The sequence below is a fragment of the Semicossyphus pulcher genome, unplaced genomic scaffold (genome assembly GCF_022749685.1).
Source record: "Semicossyphus pulcher isolate SPU_LCO1_2020_fin unplaced genomic scaffold, fSemPul1.0.p SCAF_19, whole genome shotgun sequence".
In the NCBI taxonomy this organism is placed as follows: Eukaryota; Metazoa; Chordata; class Actinopteri; order Labriformes; family Labridae; genus Semicossyphus; species Semicossyphus pulcher.
Genome location: NW_027211692.1, coordinates 2,004,423 through 2,031,914, shown reverse-complemented (window position 1 = coordinate 2,031,914; position 27,492 = coordinate 2,004,423). Strand labels below are relative to the sequence as shown.

Genomic DNA, 27,492 nt, shown 5'->3' with positions numbered 1-27,492 from the left:
AACGCTTCCACGTGGTTTTGACTGTTGTTTACGACCTGGAGGGAAACCCACGCATGCACAGGGAGAGCATGAAAGGCCCCTTACGTTTGAATCTGGAACCTTCTAGCTGTGAGGTGACGGTGCTAACCACGTGCAGCCCCAGCATCCATGTTGTAAAATGTATTTAAGTTATTCCTGTAGCTATTATAGTTTTTATTTAACATCAATTAAAACTACAATATCTCACGGCAAGAACACACTCGACACCTGCTGTGTCGCTGCCTTATTTTTCCGCTGCAAAAGGAATGAAAGCTGTTCTAGTTTTTATTTAAGAGCAGTTTAAACAAGATGATGTGACAAACGATCCCTGCAGCCTTCCAGCCTTCCTCTGGGGATCTGTTTCCAGTGTTAGGGCACTGAGCACCTTGTTGTTTTTTATTAGAGGAACAGATCAAATAGACGATAGTGATCACCTTGATCAGACATTAAAGTTATTGGTCCAATCCAGAGTGATGCAGGGACGCTGTCTTGTACAGTTACAGTCTAACAGGATGTACAGTGCAGACTGTACAGGAATCAAATCAGCGACCTTCACTGTAAAGAAAATAAAAGATGTATGTGGGTGTTTCCAGAGGCAGTTGAGCCCCATTCCTCTCAGCTGAGCACTGTGTCGTTTAATAATGGAGCATAAAAGGAATGGAAGCTTACAGCCATTTCATACATACAGAATGTGAACATGGAGGGCTGAAATGAAATGTAACCCCGGTGATGCCTTGGATTTAGTGTCGTGCCTCCGATGAATCCTGAGTGGTTCTATTTCACACGCTGCATTATTCACAGAGCTGTCATGAGCAGACACAGGCAACACTTGAGGTCACGCCTCCCTCTGTATGGCATTTAATATATTACATGTCATTATGAGCTTTGCATTATTCATAGCCTTAAATGATACAGCACACGCTGGCATGCTGACATATCGAAACTGCAATTATCTTGGATCTTTGCTGGTTTTCATTATGCAGCATTCTTAAGTTGTTCCGGGCCCAAGGCGAGGGGAACGTGGGATAAAGAGCTTTAAATAAAGAATAACCGGCAGCGGCTCTTCTCTACTGGAGCTGCTCACTTCATCAGAACCTGCTTTCAAAGACACCAAGAAGAAGAACTGTGGAGTTTACAGATATTTACAGTGAGAATGAGCTGAGCCTTCACACTTACTTTACATTTTATTGCAGAAATAAACATAGATAAAACATAACAATATGCATAGGCTTTAATGTCAATCATTTTAACTATAATTTTGAGGATGCTAATCAAATCTGCTGAGCCTGCGGTCAGTGATGGTATCGGCTGTGACCCGTCTTCTCTCATGATGAAAACACAGAAAAACAAAAGCATATATTAATGATGTGAATAAAAATAAACTAAAATGCAGCTCCTACAACATTCACTGAGAAGGTTCAGATGATGAGTCCACATCAGAGCAGCAGGCAGAGATATCCTCGATAAACAAACCTCTAGAATTTGGCAAGATCCCAAAACTGTGCTCCTACATTTCCCACAATGCAACTTGATTGTATATTCCTTTAGACTCTTCTTGCCTGCTAGATGTCCATGTCTCAAAACGTCCAAACCTCAGGTTAACAGTCTTTCCGTTGTACATTTGTCACCCACAAGCCCAGTTTGAGGTAACCCTGATGACATCATGATGACATCATCGGGGTTATTTTTTCTGACCTGAGAAATCTCCTTCACAGGGGAAATTATACAGTCGTTTTACCAGCCTTATAACAGCATCTTTATAACATACAGCTTTACTGAGCAAGTCTCTGTACTCATATTTTTAAAGAACCACTTTAATAAACATGATAGTATAACTGACCTTGAGTGACCTTTTAATCAGTGAATATTGCACAGATGCTAGTGTGCATATGCTGTTTTTATCATTTAAAAAAAGGGGCGTGTCCGTGTGAAAAATGGGCCCAGTTGATATCTGCTGGTGAAACTAAGAACTCCAGCTTATTCAACCTTTATTAACAGGTGAGTCCTCTTGAGAATAGAAGATCTCTCTTTTTACAGACAGCCCTGGTGTTTAAAAACTTCAGTAGAAAATAAATGAATTCATAAATAAATGAAATTGGTGGACGAGCTTGTCATCTTAACATGTAAAACACATTCAATTTGTTCTTTTTCCCCGCAGTACAGTAGAGTTAAAACCTTCCTCTGACCTCTGACCTTTGAGCCCCACAGGAAATAGAACAGCCAACCTTGACTTCCTGTATTTGCTGCACAAAGTTTTATATGGAAGCCCGAGGCTGAAACGTGACCTCCCTTCAGCAACAACAAGGCCACGGGCAACAACAGTAGCTGTAGTGTGTGTGTGTGTGTGTGTGTGTGTGTGTGTGTGTGTGTGTGCGTGTGTGTGTGTGTGTGTGTGTGCGTGTGTGTGTGTGTGTGCGTGTGTGTGTGTGTGTGTGTGTGCGTGTGTGTGCGTGTGTGTGTGTGTGTGTGTGTGTGTGTGTGTGTGCGTGTGTGTGTGTGTGTGTGTGCGTGTGTGTGTGTGTGTGCGTGTGTGTGTGTGTGTGCGTGTGTGTGCGTGTGTGTGTGTGTGTGTGTGCGTGTGTGTGCGTGTGTGTGTGTGTGTGTGTGTGTGTGTGTGTGTGCGTGCGTGTGTGTGTGTCTGAGTCTTTAAAAAAAGAGAGCCTTAGGTGCTCATTCAACCATCAGTCTGACACAAAACGCTGCAGCACTTATAGACCAGACTTCTATAATGTCTCTCTCTAGAACACACGCGCACACCCACACACACACACACACACACACACACACTGCCCCGCAGGTCAGCCTAGGCTTTATAATTCGATTCCTTGTCTCGTCACCTTCGCTCCAGTGTTGATAAATAGGCACTGCCCTGCACCGCCTGACACCTGAATAATATATAGGACACACACACACACACACACACACACACACACACACAGAGGACATACACAGACCCACATGTACACACAGACAAAGGACACGTGCATCTACAGGAACACATACAGGAGAGTTGTAAACATTGGTACCAACACAAATACAAACATGCTCACACTCTGTCACAGCTGAGCGCGGCGGACACTGTAAGTAGAAGAAGTCGTGGCTGACTCGCTGGTTCACCACTGCCTCGATCACTCAGTTTGTTATTGTGTGTGACCATAGACTGTATCAATAACGGACGTAGTAATGGACCACTGTGACGTCCCCCACTGGTTTCCTGACTTTGTAAATGAAGCCGTAATGTGCTCACCGCCGTGTTGGTTTACTGGAGCCTGAAGTGACCATATTTGGATGAGAGGGCGGCGCTGGAGAGGAGTGAGGAGTTAGCAAACGCCAAGTTATCAAAGCTAAACAGTCTGTGGCTGATCCATCAGCTGGTGAATGAGCTGGTTTAACTCTCCCAGGAGGAGGTTCTGTTTGTGGCGGTGTGGTTGTCTTTTTGTGGTGGTGACTTGACTGCAGGTGTTTATTGATCAGAGTCGCCCGGTGAGAGAGCGGCAGGTGAACGACACGTAACAGGAAACTTAAAATAAATAATCTTCTCATCACTACGGCCCGTCATAACCTCTCTGGGGAAAAGCAACAACTTCTGACTCTTATTTACTGGCCCAGGATTACATAAGTGTGTGATAAACACTGAGCAGCCCGTACAGTTTATCTTGAACAGTAAAATCAGCTATTTATAACAAAACCGTTTCTTGTACCAGGCTGTAAACATGTTTACTTCCGCTGGGAAAATGGGCATATCCCATCTGCTGTAATGTTATTTCTTGGCTTCTGGAGCCTCTAGTGGCCACTCGAGAAACTGCAGTTTTTTTGCACTTCTGCATTGGCTTCATTTTTCAACACCGGAGGTTGCAGCTTGTGTGTGACACAATTTTTGTGTTCGATGTTAATTTACATGTTGAAACAAACAAATATCAGTAAAACCCTTTTCACACATCTTTTCACAGCGGCAGATTTTCCATTGGGGACAGGTGCTGGGGTGTCATTAGGCAGGACATGATGTAAAACGTACGCTGCCACAGCCAGAAGCTCCTGAATGTCTTCCTCTCTGCGGACGTCTCTGCTGTCGTCTTGTAAACGATCCTTCTTCTTTAAGCTCGGATGTTTTTAATCGTCCTGTTCTGTGTCGCTCTTCTGGTTTCGCTCGTGTCAAATGATATAAACGTCATCCCCCCGCCCACTCGCTGGCCTCCTGAGTATTATCTGCTGCATTCACACATCGGCTCGGCCCGACTTCACGCAGACATTTTACTCGCCAAGCCGGACAGAGTTGGGAGTGCAGCGCATGTGTGTGAGGGGCTTCTTTTTACCTGCTAGATGTTCCACTTTTTTACACCAGCTGTCAGAAAAGGAGGCGACAACTCAAAGCGTGTTTATTAGAGTTTGTATGCGGCCTGCTTTTGGAAACACTAACGCAGTAAAACAGACGGTAGAGGTTGAAAAAAGGAGCTAAAAGAGGCCTAAAATGAAAAGAGCTCATTCTCTGTGGGTTCTCTTTGAAGGAACCTGTATCATTTGAGTTTGTGTTAATAATAAAGTATTATTAGAGCTTCAAAAGAGATTCTTAAACTCATTTAGCTCTAAAAAGAGTGCGTATGTCTTTATGTCTGGCTCTACTCCTGCATGTTTGTGTTGGTCCTATAGTGTGAGTGTGTGTGTCACCGTGTGTGAGTGTGTGTAACAGAGGGGATGAGTCGGTCCAGCGCTGGCAGTAAGCTCAGTGTTTCAGAGGGTGGCCCAGTTCACCGCTCCCATGTTCCTCTGCTCGATTATCATTCAGTCGATAACATCTCGTCTCTCTGCAGCCCAGAATTCTCCCTCTTTGTTCCTTTTTTCTCTCCGTTCTTTCTACCAGCCGCTCTCTCGTGTCTCATCCATCACTATCTGTACTCAGATTAGTTAAAGGAATCACAGCTCGGGCTCTTCATTATCTTAAGGGTGGCACAGTTGGAATTCTCTTACTGCTGCTTTTGTGTCTGAAAGTCCACTTTACTACCTCACAGCAGCGTTGTCTCAGGAAAGGGAAAATGTCACTTCCTGTTTTGGTTAAGAGTGAAACAATGGAAGAGTCGAAGTTGCATTGTCATCATGTTCTCTGACAGTGAGGGAAGTGTCTGTTCAGTGAATCTCTTTCCACTCTGTCTGTTCATCCCAGTTTGGACTTCCTTCTTCCGCCTTCCAAACCGCGACCCTGAACAGGATAAGCATTATGGGTAATGAATGGATAATGAAATGTGTGTGAGGTTCAGTAAATGATGTTTCATTGACAGCGGTCCAGTTTTCCGTGACGAGGACTTTACACTGGATTACCAGAAGTCAGTGCACACCTGACAACCTCACCTGAGCTTGTTGGACGTCTGATTCTAACAGCATGGGCATCAATATGTTCATGACAATTGCCGCCAATTTTCCAGGAGGCTTTCCACATGTTTTTGGAGTCTTATTGTCCCTTCAAAAGTAAAGACTATTGATGCGGTCAGGTGCTGATGTTGGACGAGGAGGCCTGACTCACAATCTTCATTCTACGTCAGTCGGGTTGAGGTCGGGGTGAGGTCAGGGCTCAGGGCAGGAAGTCTAGTTCCAAATTGCACTTTGTGGAGCTCTCTTTGTCCACAGTCAGGCTGGCACCACTTGGGCCTTCACAAACCTGCTGCAGAGTTGGAAACACTCCTCAAGTCCCTCTGTGATTTTGCATAGTGAACTTGCTCCTAATAGCTGAGCTGTTATTGGTTATTGTTGCTTCCCCTTCACAATAAAAGTCCTTACAGTATACTGGAGAAGATCTAGAACTGCAGAAGTTTCATGAACTGGCTTCTTGTTAAGGTGACATATATGTCGTTCCCTTATTTAAAGTAACAATCTCCAACTTTTTCATGTAAATAAATGTCTGTAAGTCTCTATCTATTGCCGAATGAGGTAACACAATGGTGAATGAGCCTATGGCCCACTGATGAAAGCCTTTGCATTTGCAGTATAAAGTATTATTATGGACTGGGTGTCTGTGGCGGCGCCCAGTTAGTGACGCGTTTTCCATCAGCCAGCAGTGGTTGGTCTGCCAGAGAGGGTAGGCGGAGCTAAGCGGCTGCTTTTCCGCTCTCTGCAAGTGTTGCGAGTAAACAGTAATCTACTATGGCTGAACAAACAAAGAAAAGATGGATGACTACAGATACAACTTCAACAAGAAGTGAAAATCCAAAGAAGAAGAAACAAACTCAACGCTCAGATGAAGCAAACAGTCTGAAAAGGAAAGCGACCGTCAGCCAGGAAAATCAAGAGTTACAGCCATAACAAAGGGAGCCAGCTGCAGACGTCTGGTTAAATTGGGAAGTGCTCCTGTAATCACATATTATTGCCAGTAGGTGGTGTCCATGAGCACAAGAACTGAAATCTTCGACATCAGAACTTTAAAGTCACTGAGCTCTTTTAGACCCATTCTACGTGCTACATGTTTGTCTATGGAGATCTCCTGGTGCCAAACTTCATGCGTCTGTTAGAACGGGGCGTGGCTTAACCACCAGAACTCAGGAGGTGGAAGAGCTGTTCACTGACATTTTGCTCCATTTATAATTAAATGTATTCATCATACATATTTGATGAGAAGTTGTCTTCCAGAAAAAAGCAGTTATAAGAAGTCACTGCTTAGTTTCAGGGATGCTCTATAATGTCTATAATATGGACTATAATGCTTAAGGTCCTTATATTTCCATCACTGTCACACCTGAAGATGTTCCTATACTCTCCTCTCTGCTCCGTTCTGTTTCCATCTCTCCTCGTGTCTCTGAATAAACGTCTCCTTTCTTGTTTCTGTGATTTCTCTCTGTGTTCCCGTCTTCCCCTCATTTCTCTGCGTCCTCCACTGTGACACTTCCTTTTTCTCACTCCCTCTCCTCCTTCTCCATCTTTCTCTTGTCTGTCTCACCTTGTCTGCTCTCTCTCATCACTTCTGCTCTTCTTCTGTGTCTGTTTTCTCTCTACCACACATTCTTCTTTCCCCTTCTCGCTGCCGTCTTCCTCGTCTGTCTTTAATCTCACTCTCACTTGTACCCTTTGATTTTCAGGTTGAAAATTGAAATTGCTACATCGCTCTTCCTTCCCTCTTTTCTTTTTCTCCGTCTGTCTTTTCTGTGTATTTTCGCTCCACTTCAATTTTCTACTCCAGCTTCAATCTTTTGCATTATAGGAAAACTCCTCTGCTCTTTCCTTTACCAGGACATTGTGTTTGATCTATGCTTCTGTTTCTCTGCATCACAACTGGAACCAAAGTCATCACTTAGAGCAAAGCTGCAGTATGAATACAAAAGCTTGTGTGCATGAGGACGGACAGGCTATGATTAGATAGAGATGGACTACGACTGAAAGAGAAGGAACAGGTCTTCACTCTGCAGGAGCACATTCAGTTTAAAGGTTAGACTGAGACTAATAAGATTTACCAGCCAAACTGGATCTGATAGAGATGATGCTGGATATTCATTTGAAATGAACTGTAACTGATGAAAAAAGCAATGTGTGAAGACAATTCCTTTGAGTCATGATAAGAAGAAACAGAACTGAGTGTAAAAATATGCATGCGCGGGGAAATTAAAGGCAAGGCTGTTTTCGTCCTCACAACAACAGCGTGATGGAAACATCGCCACGTTACTGAGACGTATAATCACATCGCCTACCTCAGGCTCTTTGGTTCGGCTAATGACACGCAAACCTGCTCTAATTCACAAGTATTCCCACCACAGTTTGATCAGTGGCCCTGCGCTTTAAAATATGATGATCTAGTGTCCCTTTAGCATCATCTCTGGATGCTGTCCTCTCGCCTGGTGTTGTCAATGTTGACTTCTTTAGAAAGTTAGGGCTCGACAGTTGCTCGGTCTGTTGGGACGTGGCCGATTAAAGTATGAGAGGTGCCAGTTCCTTTCCTGGGCACTGTCGAGGTGTCCATGTGCCGCCCCCCTCACTCTGACATCTCTCCTTTAATGCATGTCCACAGGGTCCTGTTTGTGCATGTGTGTGTTTCGGGCCGATGTGTGTGAAGCATGTTTGTAATAGAAAACACACGTGGACGATGTTCACATGTACAGCTATACATGTACTAATCCTGCTTCACGAGTTTGTCTGCAGATTTGATCACAGCTCCCCGCTTGTTCTCAGCACAGATTCACTTCAGACAGTAACAGTGAAAACCTTATCGTGGTATTTTCTTATAGCTCGGATAAAGAAAAGAATCCAGCACAAGAATAAAGAGGCAAACAGTTGTGTTAAATTAGTTTCCCCCAGTTCTTCTTAAACTGACTGCATGTGCAAGAAAACATATTTTGTGGTGACAGACAGAATTCAATATCAGCCTCACAGATTCGTTTCCTTCTTTTTGTCTGCTTCTAAATAAAACCGTAAACCTTTTTACTGTCCGTCCCCGCTCGTCGCCTCCTCCAGCAGAGTCACAGTGAAAATCAAATTGCTCCTGTCTGGCCCAGTAATGCAGCTCTGTCATTCTCTGTAATTACTGTCATTAATTTGAGACTTTAAAGGAATTTTGGGCAGAAAATTACAGACAAATTAAATTGTTTCTCTGACAAATGACAATAAGGAACTTTGGCACCCCAAAAAAAAGCACCAAAATATGTGACAATGTGTCTCAAAACCGCCGCCAGCCTTAATACGATTAACTTTTATGGGATTTTATTCTTCAGCTGGACGTTGATTCCTCTGCACATGAAAGTTTGAACCTGCTAGCTCGTAATGCTAACCCTGCTAACGTTAAGGCCTCAATCACTGCAGACAACACAAACCACTGCACATAGCAGAGTAGCTGTTTGTTTCTGCTCCGTGGTTTGTTTTTCTTCTTGTTAAGTTGCACCAGGAGCATGATGGGAAATTATTTCAACAGTTGTAGTTTTTAAAAAGAGACCCAGTCTTTGCAAAATCTTTGTGACTTAAATGTCTCTAAATGTGAGATGGTGTCAGAATCATTTCAAACCGTCGACCAACCAGGACAACGTAAAATGCAGTTTCTTTGTCTCTCCCAGGATGATCCCAGCCAACCACAAGTACTTCCTGCTGAGCGACCTGGCGTCGTCGCGAGACTACGAGCTGTGTGTTTTGGCCGTCTACGATGACGGCATCACCGCCCTGACGGGCACCAAGCTGGTGGGCTGCGTGTCCTTCAGCACGGAGACGGAGTACGGTCGCTGTCACTCTATACGAGACCAGGTCAGTGTGTAGCACCTGTAGCAGTTTTATTTCACAGGCCTCAGGGTTTCTTGGTTCTCAGAAATAACTTGCTGAACTGAAAAGAAGGAACAAATTGTGAAGGCTTCATGGAGCAGCTGACATTGTTGGATACTGTCCTCGTCAAATGGACTTGGTCAGCTTTTCTCAGCACTTAAAGACTTCTTTCTCAGGTTGACTTGAAGGTTTTTCATCAAGGTCAAGAATTAACTGTAAAACTTGAGTACTTAACAAGCGTCAATGCTTTCAGTAAAGGGGACATTTTTTATATAAAGAAAACCTGTGAAGCAGAGGTCAGACACAAAGTTCAGCGTATAAATCAAGTGTGCACACCAGGCTGACCGTCTGCTGTGTCTGATCTGTGTCTGCAGTTCCTGGGAGGAACCATGATCATCATCATCGGGGGGATCATCGTGGCCTCCGTCCTCGTCTTCATCTTCATCCTCCTCATGAAGTACAAGCTGCACAGTAACCACTACAAACAGAAAGCCGCCGCTCGCCAAGCCAACGTCTGCTCCCAGACCAACGGAGGGGGAGGAGGCGGGGCCACGGTCCTCGCTCTGCCTCCGTCCTCCTCCTCTGCAGGGCAGGGTAACAGAACAGACAGCAGGAAACATGTGACTCCTATTTTGTCTTCTGCTCCTCCTAATCTGACTCCATCCTGTTGTCTCGCAGGTGGAGGCGCTAATAAAAACTCCCAGCCGTCGTCGTCAGCAGAGGGGATGGGAGGAGCTTCTCTTCGAGGGACGACTGTAGTGGATTTAAACCCCACCCATGACGATGACGCCATCTCCCAATAACACACAAGAAACTGTCAATCAAACCCACAACCCACCAATCTCTGAGACCCAAACCAATACTCCACCTCCCTCCCCCTTTTTTTTATTTGTTGCTGGTGCCTGGAGCCAAACTCCACTCTACGCCGAGGAGCCACTCCTATCATTGGTGAGTAGCTGCTGTCCATCAAAGACAGGAGGAGGGGGCGACAAAGACTAGACGTAATGAATAGTTACAGATTATATGTAGGTGAGCAGCACCAGCACGCTGACTCCGTGCCACAAATCATACTAAATGATGACGCTGATCATACTCACATCTTTTTCAGGTGAGAATATTTGAAATGATGGAAAGCACACCTGTATGTGTACACACACCGATCTGTTGACGAGCTCTGTGATGGCAGGTGTGGCTGTTTATTTAATTCAAACTTGTGCAGATTGCGTTAGAAGAACATATTCCCTCTACAATTCATTCAGTTAGCAGCCTTCTTTTAGCAGAAATAAACTAAAAAAGTGCAAAATAAAGGCAACAACTGTCAGCTCATCAAGTTTCTAGAATGTAAATGTAACTGTAGCTGGGATTCCCCAATCAGTGGAGTAAACTACACTTCTGCACGCACGTCATAGGAAACCCCTTCAAAATAAAAGCACAGCATAGACTTTTTGCCACAACGTTTTTTTTCAAGTACACTTCCGCGACCCACTTTTGGGTTCCGACCCACCAGTTGAGAACCACTGTTCTAAACAGTTCAGGGGCATAAAAATTTAAATTCGCCCCACAATCTCAATTTCAGAGCGCTTCTCACGGGCGCTTACTGTTGCTAGGTTACCAATGCTGTGTGGCAGCACTTCCGCTTCCCTCGGTAGTGACCGTAGTCTGTGTTAAATTGCTCTGTATGTTTAATATTTGCTTTGAAAGAAGTTTTACAAAGGAATGTAGAAACTACCGAAGGAATCGTGTCCTGGCATCAGCAGCCGCTCTACACCTGCTTCTCCTCCAGCGACAAGAAACAGCTGATGGCGAGGGCGTTTCTGCGCAGAGGACGCTGAACTCTGAAAAAGAAAAATATAAGAGCCACCAGCACAATGAATGAATTATGTTATTGTTTATTTGGATGTTTCGAAGGTTAACACCTGCCTTTGTAGTGCCTGTCAGCCTATCTGGGTGCCTAATGTATGTGACCACTAAAGGTCATGTGGTAGCTTAATAGCAGCTGTGTCCCAATCCAGGGGCTGCATCCTTCGAAGGCTGTATCTGAAGGCCGATTGCGTCACAGAAGCATGTCCCAATTCGAAGGCTCCTTCAGATGCGGCCGACAAATACGTCCTCCGCTTCCCGGGCCACGAAGGATCCACCGGGTTCATCCTTCGTGGCTCAACATATCCCGAGATGAATTTCAGGCCAATTCAAATTAAATGTAAAGTATTTGGTTTCAACTCAGTCAAAGAACTAGTGTTACACATGTGAAATGAAAGGGGCTTTGGAACAAATGATCTTTAAAATGACAGGTTAAGTTACGTGATGTTAGTTATGCTAGCTAGTTAGCCCGCTAGCTACCCGTTGCTAGGCGACAGGAGCCGCGTTTGGTGATGCAAGGTTAAGGGCGGGAACGGCTGGCGACACAAACAGGAAATGCTCCGCAGACCAGACCGTCCTATTTCAGTTCGGCTTTAACATCTCGCAGGCTACGAATGGAGCATCCCCCGTACACCGCCTCCTCCGGAGGCTGCAGCCCGTGGGCACAGACACAGAGAGAGACAGACACAGAGAGACAGGCAGAGAAAGAGACAGACAGAGAGAGACAGACACAGAGAGAGAGACAGACACAGAGAGAGACAGACACAGAGAGAGAGACAGACACAGAGAGAGACAGACACAGAGAGAGGGACACAGAGAGAGACATGCAGAGAGAGAGAGAGAGAGACAGACGCAGAGAGACAGACACAGAGAGACACAGACACAGAGAGAGAGACAGACACAGAGAGACAGGCACAGAGAGACAGACACAGAGAGACAGACACAGAGAGAGAGAGAGAGAGAGAGAGAGAGAGAGAGAGAGAGAGAGAGAGTTTTATGTGAAGTCTGTTTGAAATTGAAATGTGTGACCGACAGGCGCTGAGAGAGAAAGTGACAGAGACGACGAGCTGTGAGCTGCTTTAGTAAACCATGCGGACAAAGTTCATTCAACCTGCATGACTGAGCACCGACTGAACGCTGAGCCATTAAAAATACACTTTAATGAACAGTCACTCACCTGGAGGAGGCACACACACACACACACACACACACGCACTGGGTGTCGCAGGTACGCAGTGTGCTGCTACCTCAGGCTGAAAGGAAAGGGCACTCACCATTAAATCACACTGTTCAAAGAGCCTTTAAAACACACACACACACACACACACACACACACACACACTGTAAACAGATTGAGCTGGTAGCGTCACCAGTTGGATTTGTTTCATGTTAATACAGACTGTAAAAATCATTGCCAACAACTGCGTTTCATGTAGTCACTGCTTAAAGCACCACAGGTACAAAGTGTTCAACAACTTAAAGGAGAATCACGGCCTTTTGGAAACGTGGGAACTATTTCTTTACACATTTTGGGGTCTAAATGACTAAAAGATACAAAACGTTTTTTTAAAGCTTGAGTAGATTTCTTCAGCTTGCAGCCCTACAGCAGGCTGTATGACAGCAACATAATTACATCCCTGATCAGATTCAGTCCACTCAAAGTTCTTGTTGTTTCCACTGACAGGCTCAGATTGTTCTTCTAAGTGTGTGACAACATTACAGAAAGGATCCCTACAGAGATAGACCTTTTTTGTTACAGAGGAAGATGATTTATTTCTAATCACACACAGACGTTACATCGCTCTCTTCAAAGCCACCAGACTCCATTGAAAAAAAACAGGTATTTTACCAGCACACCTTAGTTGCTAGTCTACCACTGCCTCCGTCGGTTAGTTCATTTGTTTGTATGATTGTGTTACACAAAAATTGTGTTGGATTTGGCATTACCATTTAAATCACCAAGGTCACACAATAACAAACTTATTGATTGATGCAACTGAAGAACAGTTGCTCCTCCTCTGCAACGTAAACGTACTGCTTTTGTCAATGGAGTCTGGTGTCTTACAAGAGAGCGATGTAACGTCTGTTTGTGGTTTAAAAAAATCCTCTTCCTCTTGAACAAAAGGTCTATCTCTGTCGGGATCCTTTCTGTAATGTTGTCAAACACTTCGTCGTTACATCGCTCTCTTCAAAGCCACCAGACTCCATTGACAAAAGCAGCTATTTTACCTTGCAGAGCACAGGAGGTGTTGGTCTCCAGCTGCCTCGATTGGTTGGTTTTCTAAGCAGATTGCTTCAGCCAGCAGAAATGATGAACATGCTTTGATGGTTGAGTTGTGAAGTGCAGAAAGCTGCCGGTGCCAGAGGTATTCATCCCTGTTTTTAATAATCATATCCTCACGTTTCCTCAGAATGGAAACACAGGAGGCTCCTGTGTAACGTAACATCAGCATATGTTTTTGTTACAGACATTCGTTTTCATTAGTTCAGCTTAATCTCTGACAAACTGTGTTTTTACAGGTTGTTAGTCAGTTTGGTTTTCTACAAAACTTCGCTTCATCTTATTCAGTCTTTTACAACAGTATTTGTAACAGTAGTGTGTAAGTTAAAGAACAACAGAATCCATTTTTCTCATTCGTGTCAAACAAACAATGTTAAAGATCTGTGTTCCTGCAGCGCTCGTCTGTGGGCGCGGCCTGCGTGCCGGGCTGCTGCTAGCTTGTTTCTATGTGACTGTTTAAGGTTAGATAGGTGTTCATCTTTCATGAGCTTTAAAGCTGAGTTATCCTCTGAGGTCCCAGCCTCTCTGAACATTTTATGTTGACATGGCGACAGCAGATCAAGAGAGAAGTCATCCTACGTTCCGAGGGTGGCGAAGGCAGGAGTTACTACAGACAGAAAAGCTGCAGAGTCTCTTTTTTTAAATGTTTGAAATAAAATTTCAAATCAAGTCTAGCGATTCGCTGAGTGGCCTTGTCCTTTTTATATATATATATATATATTTTTTTTTTTTAAGGCGAAGGTAACAAAAATGTCATGCTTTCATGTGATAAATGTTGGCTGTATTGATCACTTGATAATTTATCTCTATTTTTCAATTCACATTTTCATCACCTCCGTTTTTGCGGCCGCGTTCCTAAAATGATAAATGATGAATGTAAGAGAAGGAAAGTGAAACATGAAGGTCTACTCTCATCAAATCAGGACAACCAAACCGAGCTGGATTGAGTACAGGTTGTTTCTCTGTAGTCCTCCGTCCTGTACAAAGACATAGTTTGAAATGTGAAGAGAGTTGAAACAATAGAAAACGATTCTGCTGAGCCCGCGCTTAAAGAAACCTCTGATGAACGTGCAGGTAAAACATGAGACTCATGTCGGCTGATGTAGGAGTTCGGTGTGATGCTGGACTGAAAACAAGCATCTTTTCTACTTCCTGTTGTCCTCCCCCTCTTCGTCTCTCCCTCCCTCCCTGTACTCATTTGCTTTTAATGCCTTGTTTTCTTTTGTTTTGACGCCTTCCTTCTCTTCCTTTCATTCCTGACTTCAAGGTCATTTTGTGTTTCTTTTATCCTCCGCCATAAATTTCCTCTTTATCTTGTAATGTTTCTGCTCCCAGTTTCCCTCCCAAATTGAGACGTATCAGTCCTGAGGTTTCTCCTAAAGCTCGGAGGGGATTTTCTCGGCTTCACACGATTTATGGCTGTTTCTTCTTATCTCTGTGTGAAGTGAAATATTGGTGCTGTATCGTTCAGTGGACGTCGGTCTGAGCAGCTATTTCCTAAATAACTAAACGATCAGATTTTAATATTGTTGTTTCTCTAAAAGCGTTTAACAATGATATTTTGTGTTTCCTTCTGCTTTGACCTTTTTAACACACTTTCTACAGAGTTCAGCTCTTTTTAAACAGATACGCAGGTTGTTGTTTTTATACTGCACACATGGATCTCTTTGACCCCTGCTTCTGTTTCTGCTCCATAGTTCATCTTCTTGTACGTTTCCACCAGGAGCATGATGGGAAATAATCTCACCAGGAATCTAGTTGTAGTTTTGTAAACAGTTACCCTGCGAGATACCCAGTCTTTGCACATTCTGATAAACTGATATGTTAGATTTAGGAGAGTGTCTCCTTTTCTTTTTCTTATTTCACTCTTCACTTGTTCCATTTTCTTTTTTTTTATCAACCCTCCATGATCCCTCATTTAATATTAAACCTTAAGATCTAACTCCTCTCTCTGCCATTACTCTCCCTGCTCTTCTCCTTCTTCTTTCTCCTTCTCCTCCTTTTCTGCTTTTGGTCATTTGTTTCTCCTCTCATTCATCATCCACATCCCACTATCCCCCAACATCCTCTTTTTATCTACTCATCATACTGTCTCTCCTCTTCTTCCTGTAATAATACACCTCCCATCTACGAACACACAGTTTGTCATGCATGCATACACACACACACACACACACACACACACACACACACACACACACACACACATGTAGAAGCACTTGATTTTTTTTCTTATGGAAGCAATCTCAGCGGCCCCCGCTGGCCCTTGGGCCATTTGTTGTGGGTTTAATATCCACCACACACCCCCAGTATAAAACACACACACACACACACACACACAAACACAACACACTCACATAGAGAGGCAATCTCAACACGCCCGCTCTCTCTCCGATCCATAAGAACTGGGCTGCTGTTTGTTGGTCAGCCTGACTCATCGCTCCTTTAAATGCCATCAGTACCCTCTCCCACTACACACACACACACACACACACACACACACACACACACACACACACACACGCACGCACACCAGATCTACAAATACTTCTAGTTGCCTGCCCACCGGTTTCGTTTCTTGCATTTCATTTTATTACAACTTTAACTTAAAGACGAATTCAATGTTTTTTTAAACATTTTGGGGTCTAAATTTCTAAAACAGGCTGTAATGGCTGCAACATAATCCTGGGGTGTGGTGACAACATTACAGAAAGGATCCCTTCAGAGATAGACCTTTTTGTTACAGAGGAAGATGATTGTTTTAACCACACACAGACGTTACATCGCTCTCTGCAAACACACCAGACTCCATTGACAAAAACAGTAATTTTACGTTGCAGAGGAGGAATCACTGTTCTTCCATTGCCTCAATCAATGAGTTTGCTTTTGTTATTGTGTGACCTTAGTGATTTAAATGGTAATGTCCAATCTAACAGAATTTATGTTTAACACACAATCATACAAACAAACTAGCTGAAGGAGCAGTAGACCAGCAACTCAGGTGTTCTGGTAAAATACCTGTTTTTGTCAATGGAGTCTGGTTTGTTTGCAGAGAGCGATGTAACGTCAGTTTGTGGTTAAAACAATCATCTTCCTCTGTAGCAAAAAGGTCTATCTCTGTAGGGATCCTTTCTGTCATGTTGTCACACACTTAGAAGAACAATCTGAGCCTGTCAGTGGAAACAACAAGAACTTTTAGTGGACGTATGTTCAGTGCATTTGGCTGACAGCTTACAGAATCTACTGGTGTAATTCCAAATGTTGTTGTACCTATCAGATACCAAGACCCACAGTATGTAAAAACAGCCTTACTTATTGTAAGAAGACTAGATAAAGGAGGTAAAATCCTCCTTGGCGTGCACCAGGGCCAGCAGCTGTATGATACACACAATGAAAGGCAGATGCACCAAAGCACTGTGGGAAATGGAGTTCAGAGTATGAAGGCTTTGAGAGGAGGCATTGTTACAAATAAAAGTTTGTCATCCAGCGAGCTGGATTTTTGAACACAGTTGATCTTTTTGGAGACATAAAGTTTCAGACACATGAACACAAGCTACACACACATTTATTCAACACAGGCCGGCTCCCACCATCCCACCCCAGCGATTACCTCAGAAAGGCAGAGAGGGGGGGTAGATAGACGGTGGCAGGCAGATAGCATCACAGCGCTCTGTAAAGCCACGAGGCATCAGGGCCTCGTTCTGTGTGCTTTCATCCTCCGAGCCTGGCACCGAGCACCAGGACGGCACACTGACTAAACTGTTAGCGACTGCCACAGAGCGTCCACTGAGGCCGGCAGGCAGAGGCGCTGCACAGAGGCACAGTGACACCTGGTGGTCACAACATAGAGAGGCACAGGCTTTTATTTTTACCCTCATGTATCCAGGGAAAGTAGAAGAACACGGTCATCCACATTCATGCATCCACACAGCTGTGAATCAAATATCTCCAGCATGTCCACACACTGAGTTCAGGTGTATTTAGCAACAAATTCTATCATGTTTCTGATTTTATTATCCACCCTTAATCACTGAACATCCTCCCCTCGCACTCTGCCCCTCCTACCTGTAGAGAAACACACACGCACACACACACACACACACACACAGATGACTTCTAGTATATCCCTCCTCTAAATGCACATGTTAAAGATGGACCTTGTTAAGACGCTGTTTTAAAAGATTTTAACTGCCGCTGTGTAGTGGCGATGTCATTCTTCACCACGTTGACTTTGATCGTTTCGACCAATGACTGTATATATAGATGGATGACGCGTCTCCATCTGCTCTCATTGTACGGAATTGATGCCAAAATAGCCCCTGTGACGGGCGCTGCTGTGTTGCGATGGTGACGTCAAATGGAGCCAGAATCTGCACAGTAGAGATCGGCGGTTGGCGCCGCCGTAGCCACTTCTGCTAACTAAAACACACACTTAGGCCATGTCCACACGTACACGGGTATTTTTTTAAAACGTAGCTTTTTCTCTTAATTTTGGCCTTTCGTCCACAAAAACGCCGTTTTAGGTCACTGAAAACGGATGTTTTGTAAAACTCCGGCCAGGGTGAAGACTTTGTTTCGGCAGAGACGTGTAGACGGGGTAAACAGAGTTTTGGGCTCGTGACGTCAGACTGTGCGTCGTTATCTCCATGGTGACGCGTCACTAATGAGACGGCATTCCTTGCAAAATGACGGAGGTGACAAAAACAGTGATGCTTAACAGGACTTTTTACATGTTTACACATATATGTACAGTTACTCGTTTACTGCAGAATTTTCCGGACTTTTAATTGGCCACGATTGATTCTTCTTCTTCTTCTTTACATGACCAGGTTATATCGCCGCATGTTGGTGTGGCATTCTCATGACAGCGTTTTTGTTTGGACAGGGATTTTTTATAACCGTGCTTGTGAGGACGGGATTTGTTTTGGAAACGTAGGAGGCAAAAACTTAGTTTTCAATAATACCCGTGTACGTGTAGACATGGTCTGAATTTACCGAAAAAACAGCCGGCGTGTTTAACACACAGCATCTTTACCGACAAGCCTCCTTCACACGTGGCTCACCTGCTGCTGTGAAAACGGTAAACACAAGTTGTGTAATTTGGGCGACTTTGTAAATCGTGCAGCTCATGATGAATGTCAACAGATCAGACACATACAGAAAGAGAGACACAGAAAGAGGCGGGGCAGACAGACAGAGGTGCAGGTGTGAAAGAAATAACTCAGGAGAAGCAAGGTGAGAAAAGTAGTTCTGTGAACAAACACTAAACGTGGTGGAGAATGAAGCACAGTGGAATTAAGATATAACATTAATTAAAGCCCCTCTCTGTCTCTGCCACAGGTAAGCCGCATACATAACTGTATGATTGTTGTAGGGTAACTTGATACACGATGCCTTTAGGGTCTTATTTTCCAACGCTTATTTTACCTTTGTGATGTGGAAAGTGTGTTTTGCCATCTCAACAACAAGAAACTGTGTCACAAGATCAGACAGATATCAAGAAATTATGCTTCATTTATAACAGAACTTCGATCAGTAAATGTCGCTACTGCAGTTAGCCTTTTGACAGCTGGAGCCGAACTGTTTGCACCGCCATGGCTCATATAAAAGCCCCAAAATGAGCCTCAAACCTGCCGTTCAAAAGAGCGTAAATAGCACACTTTAAGATCAAAGGAATTAACTTTTCTTTACGGTTAGAGACAGTTTAGTTTCTCTCTTTCCTGTGTATTCTAAATAAATCCTGTGAATGCAGTGAACTCAGCTCTGCTGTTTCCTCACGTCTATTTTTAAAGGAGGCCTTTGAATATAATAAGCAGCAAACATCGCCGGTGGCTTCTTAAACCTTTGACTAAAATAAAACAAAGTCATTTTAATCTCCCTTAAAAAGATGTGAGTGTACGAGGACAGGAAGAAGAAAGACAGTAGAAGAGGAACGGACGGACAGATTGTGGGTTTATAGCTGGTGAAGGAGAGAGACAGCACAGAAAGACAAAGAGTGACAGACAGAAGAGAGGATTATGGACTTATATTTAGTTAGAGAGACAGAGAAAGGAGCGAAAACAGAAAACCAAACAGAGAGAAGTACAGATGAGTCACTGAGCCCCAAGACACAGTTATTGACAAGAAAAGATGGAGGGATAAAGAGAGATGGAGAGATAATGAAAATTCAGGGATAAGGGGGAGGTGGAGGAGGGACGGAGAGAGGGATCGGGAGGAGATTGGACACGAAGAGGACGAGGAGAAGTCTGCAAATAGAAAGCTGAAGGCCAGATTTACAGCTTACTGTGAAAGGACAGAGCGAGAATATCTATCTATCTATCTATCTATCTATCTATCTAAGGAAAGTTCAATGACTGTAGTGTTAGTGTTAGTTACGTAGGAGCCCCATATGTCAACAGAGCTGTCAATCATGAGGCCACGCCCCCTTTTTACAGCATCAAATAACTAATTAAAAGTAAACTTGTGAGAAAATTCACTTGGACATAAATCAGCATGATAAGAACTAACTATAATGACAGAAACCATGTTGGAGAAAAATGTGTTTGATCTATATTTTGATTTTATAGTTTGACTCATGTCCCATCTGTTAACATGGAGGAGGCGGGCTTTATGAGCTATACTGCAGCCAGTCAGCAGGGGGCGATAGAGAGGGTTTGGCTTCACTATTAGGGAGCTGTCATGTCGGCCATCTTTTTATACAGTCTATGGTTCCGCCTCTCAGGCTGCTCTGCTCTCTTTAATGGAGGCTGTGTGAAAGGGACAGTCACGAGCAGACTGCAGGAAGCTCGTTAGACTTCTTCATTAATGTGAAGGAGTCTGGAATTTTTCATTTGCTGAGGAGATTATCAACAGGCACGGACCATTATGCGTATGGACGCATTGGACAGACAACAACCAATCAGTGCAACCAAATGAAGGCCAGCAGAGCCAGGTGGTAAATAACAGTTCTACCAAACAAAATCCTGTCTGGAGTCCAGCAAACAAATCTGTACTATCAGGATCAAATGCTTCAGTGGCACAGATCGTCTCAGTGGGACTAGCTGCGTTTTGCGTCTGCAGGGTCCCACTGCAGCAGCAAAGGCCTCTCTCCTCAGGCCCCTCTTTCACAGGTACAGTCCTCCTCTGATGGTGTCAATGAAATATGTACTAAATCATTCATTCATGCAGAATATGATGCAATACATGCACAGTCAGTGAAAGCATGACTACATGACCTCAGACATACCCTGCAAGATATCTAACAGTGTATGATGCAATGTTCTTATTATTACACGATATTCCTGTGTCTGTGTATACGTAGGTTGTGATGAAGCTCTGGTGGTTAGAAACTCTAGTCAGCGATGTGGGGTGTCTAGTGAGGACACGGGAGGCAGCGATATCCTTTGAGAGTTGATTGTGGACTAAATTATCGGTGCACCGATGCACAGACACTGTTCTGTTTATGCTATGACGCTGGAGTGTGGTTCTAAATAAAGGGAAACTAAAGACATCCATGTTAGCTGTTTAGGCTATGCCACCTCTACAATTAAACCTCACAAGATGGACCAACAACTTTCTACAATGACAGGAAATAAACAGAGTGAAACAGGGAATAAAGATTATAATCTACAACAGACATGCTTCTCAGGCGTCATACGAGACGGATAAAAGATACTTAACACAAACTAGCTTGTAAATTGGAACAAAAACAGCTGGTAAACTTACTTAAGACAATATTACAGTTTACATTGCAAACAGAAATTCTTTGCAATACACACATTAGCTCATACGTGTGGAATCAACTAACTGCCCTTCTCTACGAACCGTGTGCAAAAAGGCTGTTGCCTATAGCAACAGGTTAAAGCTCAATGTCCATACATCTGCTTAGTCCTTCAGCCTTTTGCACACAGGTGCTGTGTATTTATGTTTTGAACTTGTGTGTGTGCGTGTGATTTTAATTTTATTTATATTAAGTATGTTATTCTATTTGTGCTCTACTCAGGCAGGTCAACATCAGTTTGTTGTATGTACCTGCACAATGACAAAACATAATAAGGATGAGGATGAGGAAAATAAGAAAGAAAGCAGTTTGGTGGTTAAGTTATAAATTTGGTTGCTGATCACTCATTGAAAGTGTATTTGATCTGCATTAGATGGAAAGTTAGATGCTAGCGGCTAATGACTTACCTGGGCCTGAATGCATTAAACCGCAGGCTAAGGTCCCGATCAGACAGAGCAGGAAACCACCGAATCATTACTGAACTCTGTGTTCAGTAGAGGAGTTTTATCTGCATAAAAAAATGGACAGGTGGAGGGCGCTCGCTCTGGCTTTGATGGAGGGTGTGAGGCTGTTCCCAAACACATTAAACACAGGGACAGAGATCTGTGTGGGTACATGAGACCCTCAGAAAAAGGAAAGATCACAGCGATCACTCGATGTCGTCTCCCCCACAGAAGGCAAAAAACAACTACAAAAAGCCGCTGCAGCTGCTAGAACGCACTCTGTCTGACCGGGACCTGGACTTGTCTCGTTGTGTCGGTCTAGCAGAGGCTCTGGAGCTTGAAGATGTTCAAGAAAGCTGCCTTACCCAAGTCAGAACATCATCTTCAGTATGACCTTGTAGATCTTATGTCAGTGGAGATTCTGCTACTGGATTTTTCGCTCAATGTTTTTTAATAAACTGATTTTGTTGGAGATTAAATAAAAAAGTTTCTGTCGCCTACTTTATATGAAACCCTACTTTTTATGTTACAAAGCTGGGGGCCTCACACGACTGCAGACCGACCCTTCTCAGATAGTTTGGCACATAACCCTGTAAAACAACGAGCCGTCTTTTTTACACTTCATTTTTGTACTGATTATTGTCAGTGATTGTACTGAGCTCTAGCGGTGCCCGAAGGATCTATCTTTGTATTTCTGTGCTCTAATTCCATCTTCATCTTCTTCTTCTCTTTTGTGTATTTTTCAGATTTTTTTACATTCAGCTTCACAGCGCTGGAGGACGACGAGGTGAGAGATCAAACACACACTATACAGTGCACACACATACTATACACAAAGGTGAGTGGGCATTGTTCCACAGGAGTAGCTTGAATAAAACATGCTGAGGGAGAGAGGGATGGAAACATGCCGGCATACTTTAACAGAGACACAGAGAGAGGGGGATGAGGAGGAGAGAGAGAGCAGCAGCCATTATCCGGCCTGCAGGAGTCAGTCTGCCTCTAAGTGCTCTGTAAATATCTGCCTGCCTTAGTAAACAACATTACTCCTCTTTATTGGCCATTATATAATGGCCTGATCCCCCACAGTATGCAGATTGGTGTCGCTCCATTATGTAAGCTTTCTCTGCCATTATGTAACTCTGTCCTCCACTCCTCCTCTTTTCTTCGCTCTATCGCTCTCATCTTTTAAACACCTTATGACTTTCTCTATCTTCCTTCCTTCCTTCCTTCCTCCTCTTTTCCTCTCCGTGTACTTCTTCCTCTCTTACTGCATCTTTAATTTTCTTCTCTTCTCCTTTTGTCTTTTCCATCCTCTCTTTCTCTCATATCTTTTCCTTCTGCTCCATTTACTCCTCTTTCTTTTTTCTCTTCTTTCTTGTCCCCACCTCAACTTATCCTCTGCTTGCTCTTCTCTATCTTCTCCTCTTTTCACCTCCTTTTCTCTTCTCTTTTTCACCTCTCCTCCCTTATTCTCATCCTCAACATGTTTTCTTTTCCCCTTTCATTCCTCCTCTGACCTCCTTTTCTCCTGCTTCTTGATTTGTTCTCCTCCGTCCTCTTCTTTAGTCTCCTTTTACCCTCCCTTTGCCCCTTTTCTCTCTGTTTTCTTCCCCTCTTTTTCTCACTCCTGCTCTTCTCTTGTCACCTTCTGTCTTTCCCACCTTGTCTTGTCTCCTCATACACCTGGTCTCTCTCCTCTCCTCTTTTCTCTCATCATTGCTGATTTCAGACGTCTTCAGTTGTCTGGAGGGCTTTTCTGTGTGACTAAATATTGTCCCAACAATATTTGGTTGCTCAACGGGACTTTGAACGATGCACACACATTATTAAAGTCGCAACTTTTTCTAACTTCCTGCACGGTGGTGCAGTGGTTAGCGCTGTCGCCTCACAGCTAGAAGGTTCGTGGTTTGAATCCCGGTTCAGATGTAGTCCTAAATCCTTTTAAAGTCATGTTTTAAAAGGAATTTAAATTATGTTTCCATAAATAAATACTTACTTTTGTATGACTTTACATATGCTTGATTACGTGTTTATATTTACTGCACTTAGGGAGCCCCCTGCTGGAGTGAAACATCACTTTCCTCTCCGCTTGTTAAAAGTATCTCCCCACGCATCACAGCACAGCTTTACCATCTGCTGGACGTACCAGACAAAGTACAGTGTTTCCGATTCTTTGCCCACGGTCTGTTTTTCAAGTACTCGTGCTAAAGAGTTTGTGGGTGTGAAGGAGGTAGTTTCCAAAGCGGTGTGCAGTTCGGATTTTAAAGCTGAAATGTGCAGGAGTTGGCTCAGCTGTCACTGAGTCATCAGCGGACGAGGTGGGAGACGATATCTGTCTCAAGTGAGTAGGTTCAAAAACAAAATATAAGCAAACTCAATGAACCCACACACGAAAAAGTTTACATAAATATCCAATGAAGTAGCCCAAATTGGTTTTTCAACGTCATGTGAAGAAGTCTAAGTTATTTTATACGTCTTTTACACTCAAAATAAGAGGTTAATATTACACTTTAACTTCAATCAATCACATTTTATTTGTATAGCGCCAAATCATAACCAGAGTTATCTCGAGACACTTTACAGAAAGAGCAGGTCTAGACCGACTCTTTGTTAAGTTATTTAAAGAGAGGCCCAACATGAATCACCATGAGTAGCACTTAGCAATATTTGGCACCTTGGCAGAAAAACTTCCTTTAACAGGCAGAAACCTCGAGCAGAACCAGACTCATGTTGAACATCTGAAGAGACTTGATGGGCCGAACATGGGATAGAAGGAGATGCAAGATAGAGACAGGCAAAGAGAGCAACAACAACATATGTTCTTGTTACAACAACAACAACAGGTAATACATACTTATGGTTACAATGCAAATAATAGTGGTACACTAGTGTGAAAATTAGCAAAAAATAAATTTGTGCGAGAAGCAGAGTAATGATAAAAGCTGTAGTAATTGTAATTGTAAAAGAAACTTGAGAAATACAACAATTAAACACTCACAAGGGCAACTTTTCTTTCCATCCACCGGGGGCGCCGCTTTTTTCACAGTATCACACATCCCCAGAATCAGCACCTCAGTCACTCAACTGTCACTCAAACTGAAAGTTCACTGCACTATAATAGGGGATATCAGCCTATAAAAGAAAAGGAGAAAAACTGGAGTCTGGTGGCTTTGAGGAAAGCAACAAAACACCTGTTTTTGGTTTTAAAAAATCATTCAGACCTCAAAATATGGGGTAAAAAAATGGCGTAGGTTTACTATACTTGAATTCCTCAGTAATGTAACTTCAACTTCTGTAATCAATCAACCTCTTTCTGTCTCCCTCTCTCGTCTCCTTCAGTTGCCCCCCTGGGTTGCATGGTGACATCCATCTACTGAGCCCCGATGATCAGGTAATCGACCCAGTGACACACCCTACCTTCTGACGCCACCTCGTACCAGAACCAGGCGGGCTGTGATGGAAACATCCGGTGGGCATCCAGAGGAGGAGAAACAGCCTACCTGTTGACTTTGCTGGGATTAGGTATGTTGGATACAGGACTCCGGGCTTTGGACCCTGCTCATGTGTGGTGCTTGACAAACCTTGGATCAGAGGATTTAGAGTGAACACAGTTTTGGAATCACTTCTTCTTTTCTGAAGGAAGCATCCGCTGATCTGACGGGGCTTTAAAGGGTGTCAAATGGATTTAGTCTCTGCATTTGACAGTTGGAATCCACGCGGACACATACATGCCGCTCTGGGAATATTGTGAACGGATTACTTTGGATTTTTGGCAAACCAATTTTGTGACATTTTTCCAGGATGCTGTGGTTTGTCTATAATCAGTGGCACCGCTCCTCTCCTTCCCCAGCATACAGTCACATGCCAAAGGATTACTACAGTATTATGACAGCATTACGTCAATAACGGGAGAATATGCAGACTTCAAAAAAGCACACCTCTCTATTATCTCTCAGCAGTCAAAGAGAAAATTCATGTTGGGCCTTGGAGTGAAAATACGAGCACATTGTCAACGTCTTGTCTCAAAGCATCAATCTTAAACTGTCAAACTGAACGGTGAACTTCTCTGGCACTTTAGTCGTATGTTTTCATCTCTTCCCCTCCTCTCTCTTTCTCTGTCCATCTCTCTTTCTCTCTCTCTCTCGCTCTCTCATTTTCATGAACAACTGAATAGTATACTCTCCAGTATTACCAGTCTTCTGGCTCTGAATGACTTAGAAAATGTTGAAATAATCAGTGTGTTTGCGTCCATGGTGGATTGGTTCTCTCTGTGTCGGAGTATTAAAAAAACCTTGGTTTCCCGAGAACGGAGCTTTGAGGAACGCCAGCCAGGATTTACTCACAGCCAAACTTAAAGCACAGACGTCCGACTCTACATTCGATGGTGAACTAAGGAAAGCAACTGTACCCGTACGAAACAATGGTGAACTTACCATAAGTGTTCCTATTACTACAAGCTGGCTTTCGAGAACGTTAAATGTATTTCGCGGATTTTAAAAGATGGCCAGCAGAACTCGCGCTGTCCCGTCCCCTCCTCCCTCCCCCCTTTGCTCCCCCTTTGCCGTTTGACAGTGTCTGTGTTTGTATGTGACATACACCTTACAGTCTTCGATGGTTTGATACCCATGATTTACTTTGAATATAACGGAACAAGTGACCACAATAAGGAGAAAAAACACGACAACATGCGAAACGGGGATTTTATGCTTTCATAGATACAATTATGTGGATTTATAATGAAATAAAAAGGTATTTTTCTTGGATAACGAGGATGTGTCGTCTTTATGAAGTCATGCGAGCGATCCGAACTAAATGTTTTCCTGATGTAGACCACTTTTTTTTCACTGCATAGCAAATGTTTGTTTTGCCTTTTGGTTACTTGAAAATATTTATTACTGCAAGAATAATAATAATCTAATGAAATCCCAGTTTTGAGTCAGACTTTTTAAAGGGGTCTTTACAGCTCACCACATGCTGGTCCAGCCTGCATCCATGCAGGTTAACTCGGCAATAACGGTGGGACAAAATATCAATACTCCAATATATCGTGGTCCCGACCGGTGTGATACGATTATCGTATCGCTGCTGCTTTCATTTTAACAGATATCCCTGCTAGTTTCAGTTACATCTTTGTTTATCTCCATTTGTGTCAAATTCAAATCGCAGTGAATAAAATTTATTCTGCACGTTTTTATTTATTTTGTTATTTTATATTCTTCAGTTAATCACAGAATCGCTGTATCGTGATATTATCGTTATCGTGGGCCACGTATCGTGCATCGTAACATGAGTTACCCTGCGATTCCCACCCCGACTCGGCAATGACCTAAGACAGCACTTTGTGTCTGGCAGTGGAATGTGGGCAAATTATTCATGAGCAAAAGTGACGGAGTAACCAAGAGCAGCTGCTGCAGCCATGTCCCGCCCCCATCTCTGAGGAGCCAATGGCAGCCTCCCCTACTGACACCATCATTTCTGAAAGGTAAGCTTTATTTACCCCCTACCTGTTGTTGCTGATGATGTGTTAGCTTACATCTGAGTGTTTAATGTACCTGACAAATAGTTATACAGGGATCATTTGCTGTCTTATTATTTATTTTCTGAAGCTGTAAATTGCTTATATGTAAGATAGTTATGACGCTGCAGTAAAGGACTTTGTGTTATTTGTACATGGATCTACAAAGTGCCTGAATATTGTTTCATGCATACTTTAATGCATGCATGCACTACACTATTTGTATCATGCATATGTCATATTAGCCTTTGTGTGTTGCTGCAGGTGTCAGTGGTTCCAGCGTAATCCATGACATCGTCCTCACACAACACTTGCTCAACCAGACTACTACACAAAACAAGCAGGAAATTGTGCATAAATAAAAATGTGAGGCATGTCGCAGCATAAGTAGAGTGAA

At 43.4% G+C, this 27,492-nt stretch overlaps 1 protein-coding gene across 3 annotated transcripts in view; it reads left to right on the top strand.

Annotated features, from left to right (window-relative positions):
* Window positions 1-26,337, top strand: part of LOC138597198 (leucine-rich repeat and fibronectin type III domain-containing protein 1-like protein) — a 211,170-nt gene extending 184,833 nt beyond the window's left edge. For all 3 annotated transcript variants that reach the window (XM_069668765.1, XM_069668766.1, XM_069668764.1), the window contains exons 9-13: window positions 9,039-9,222; window positions 9,612-9,831; window positions 9,916-10,185; window positions 22,327-22,367; window positions 24,920-26,337. In XM_069668765.1, coding sequence (XP_069524866.1) covers window positions 9,039-9,222; window positions 9,612-9,831; window positions 9,916-10,040 — 529 coding nt within the window. In that variant the 3' untranslated portion in view covers window positions 10,041-10,185; window positions 22,327-22,367; window positions 24,920-26,337. The remainder of the gene's footprint in view (window positions 1-9,038; window positions 9,223-9,611; window positions 9,832-9,915; window positions 10,186-22,326; window positions 22,368-24,919) is intronic.
* The last annotated feature ends 1,155 nt before the right edge of the window (window positions 26,338-27,492 follow it).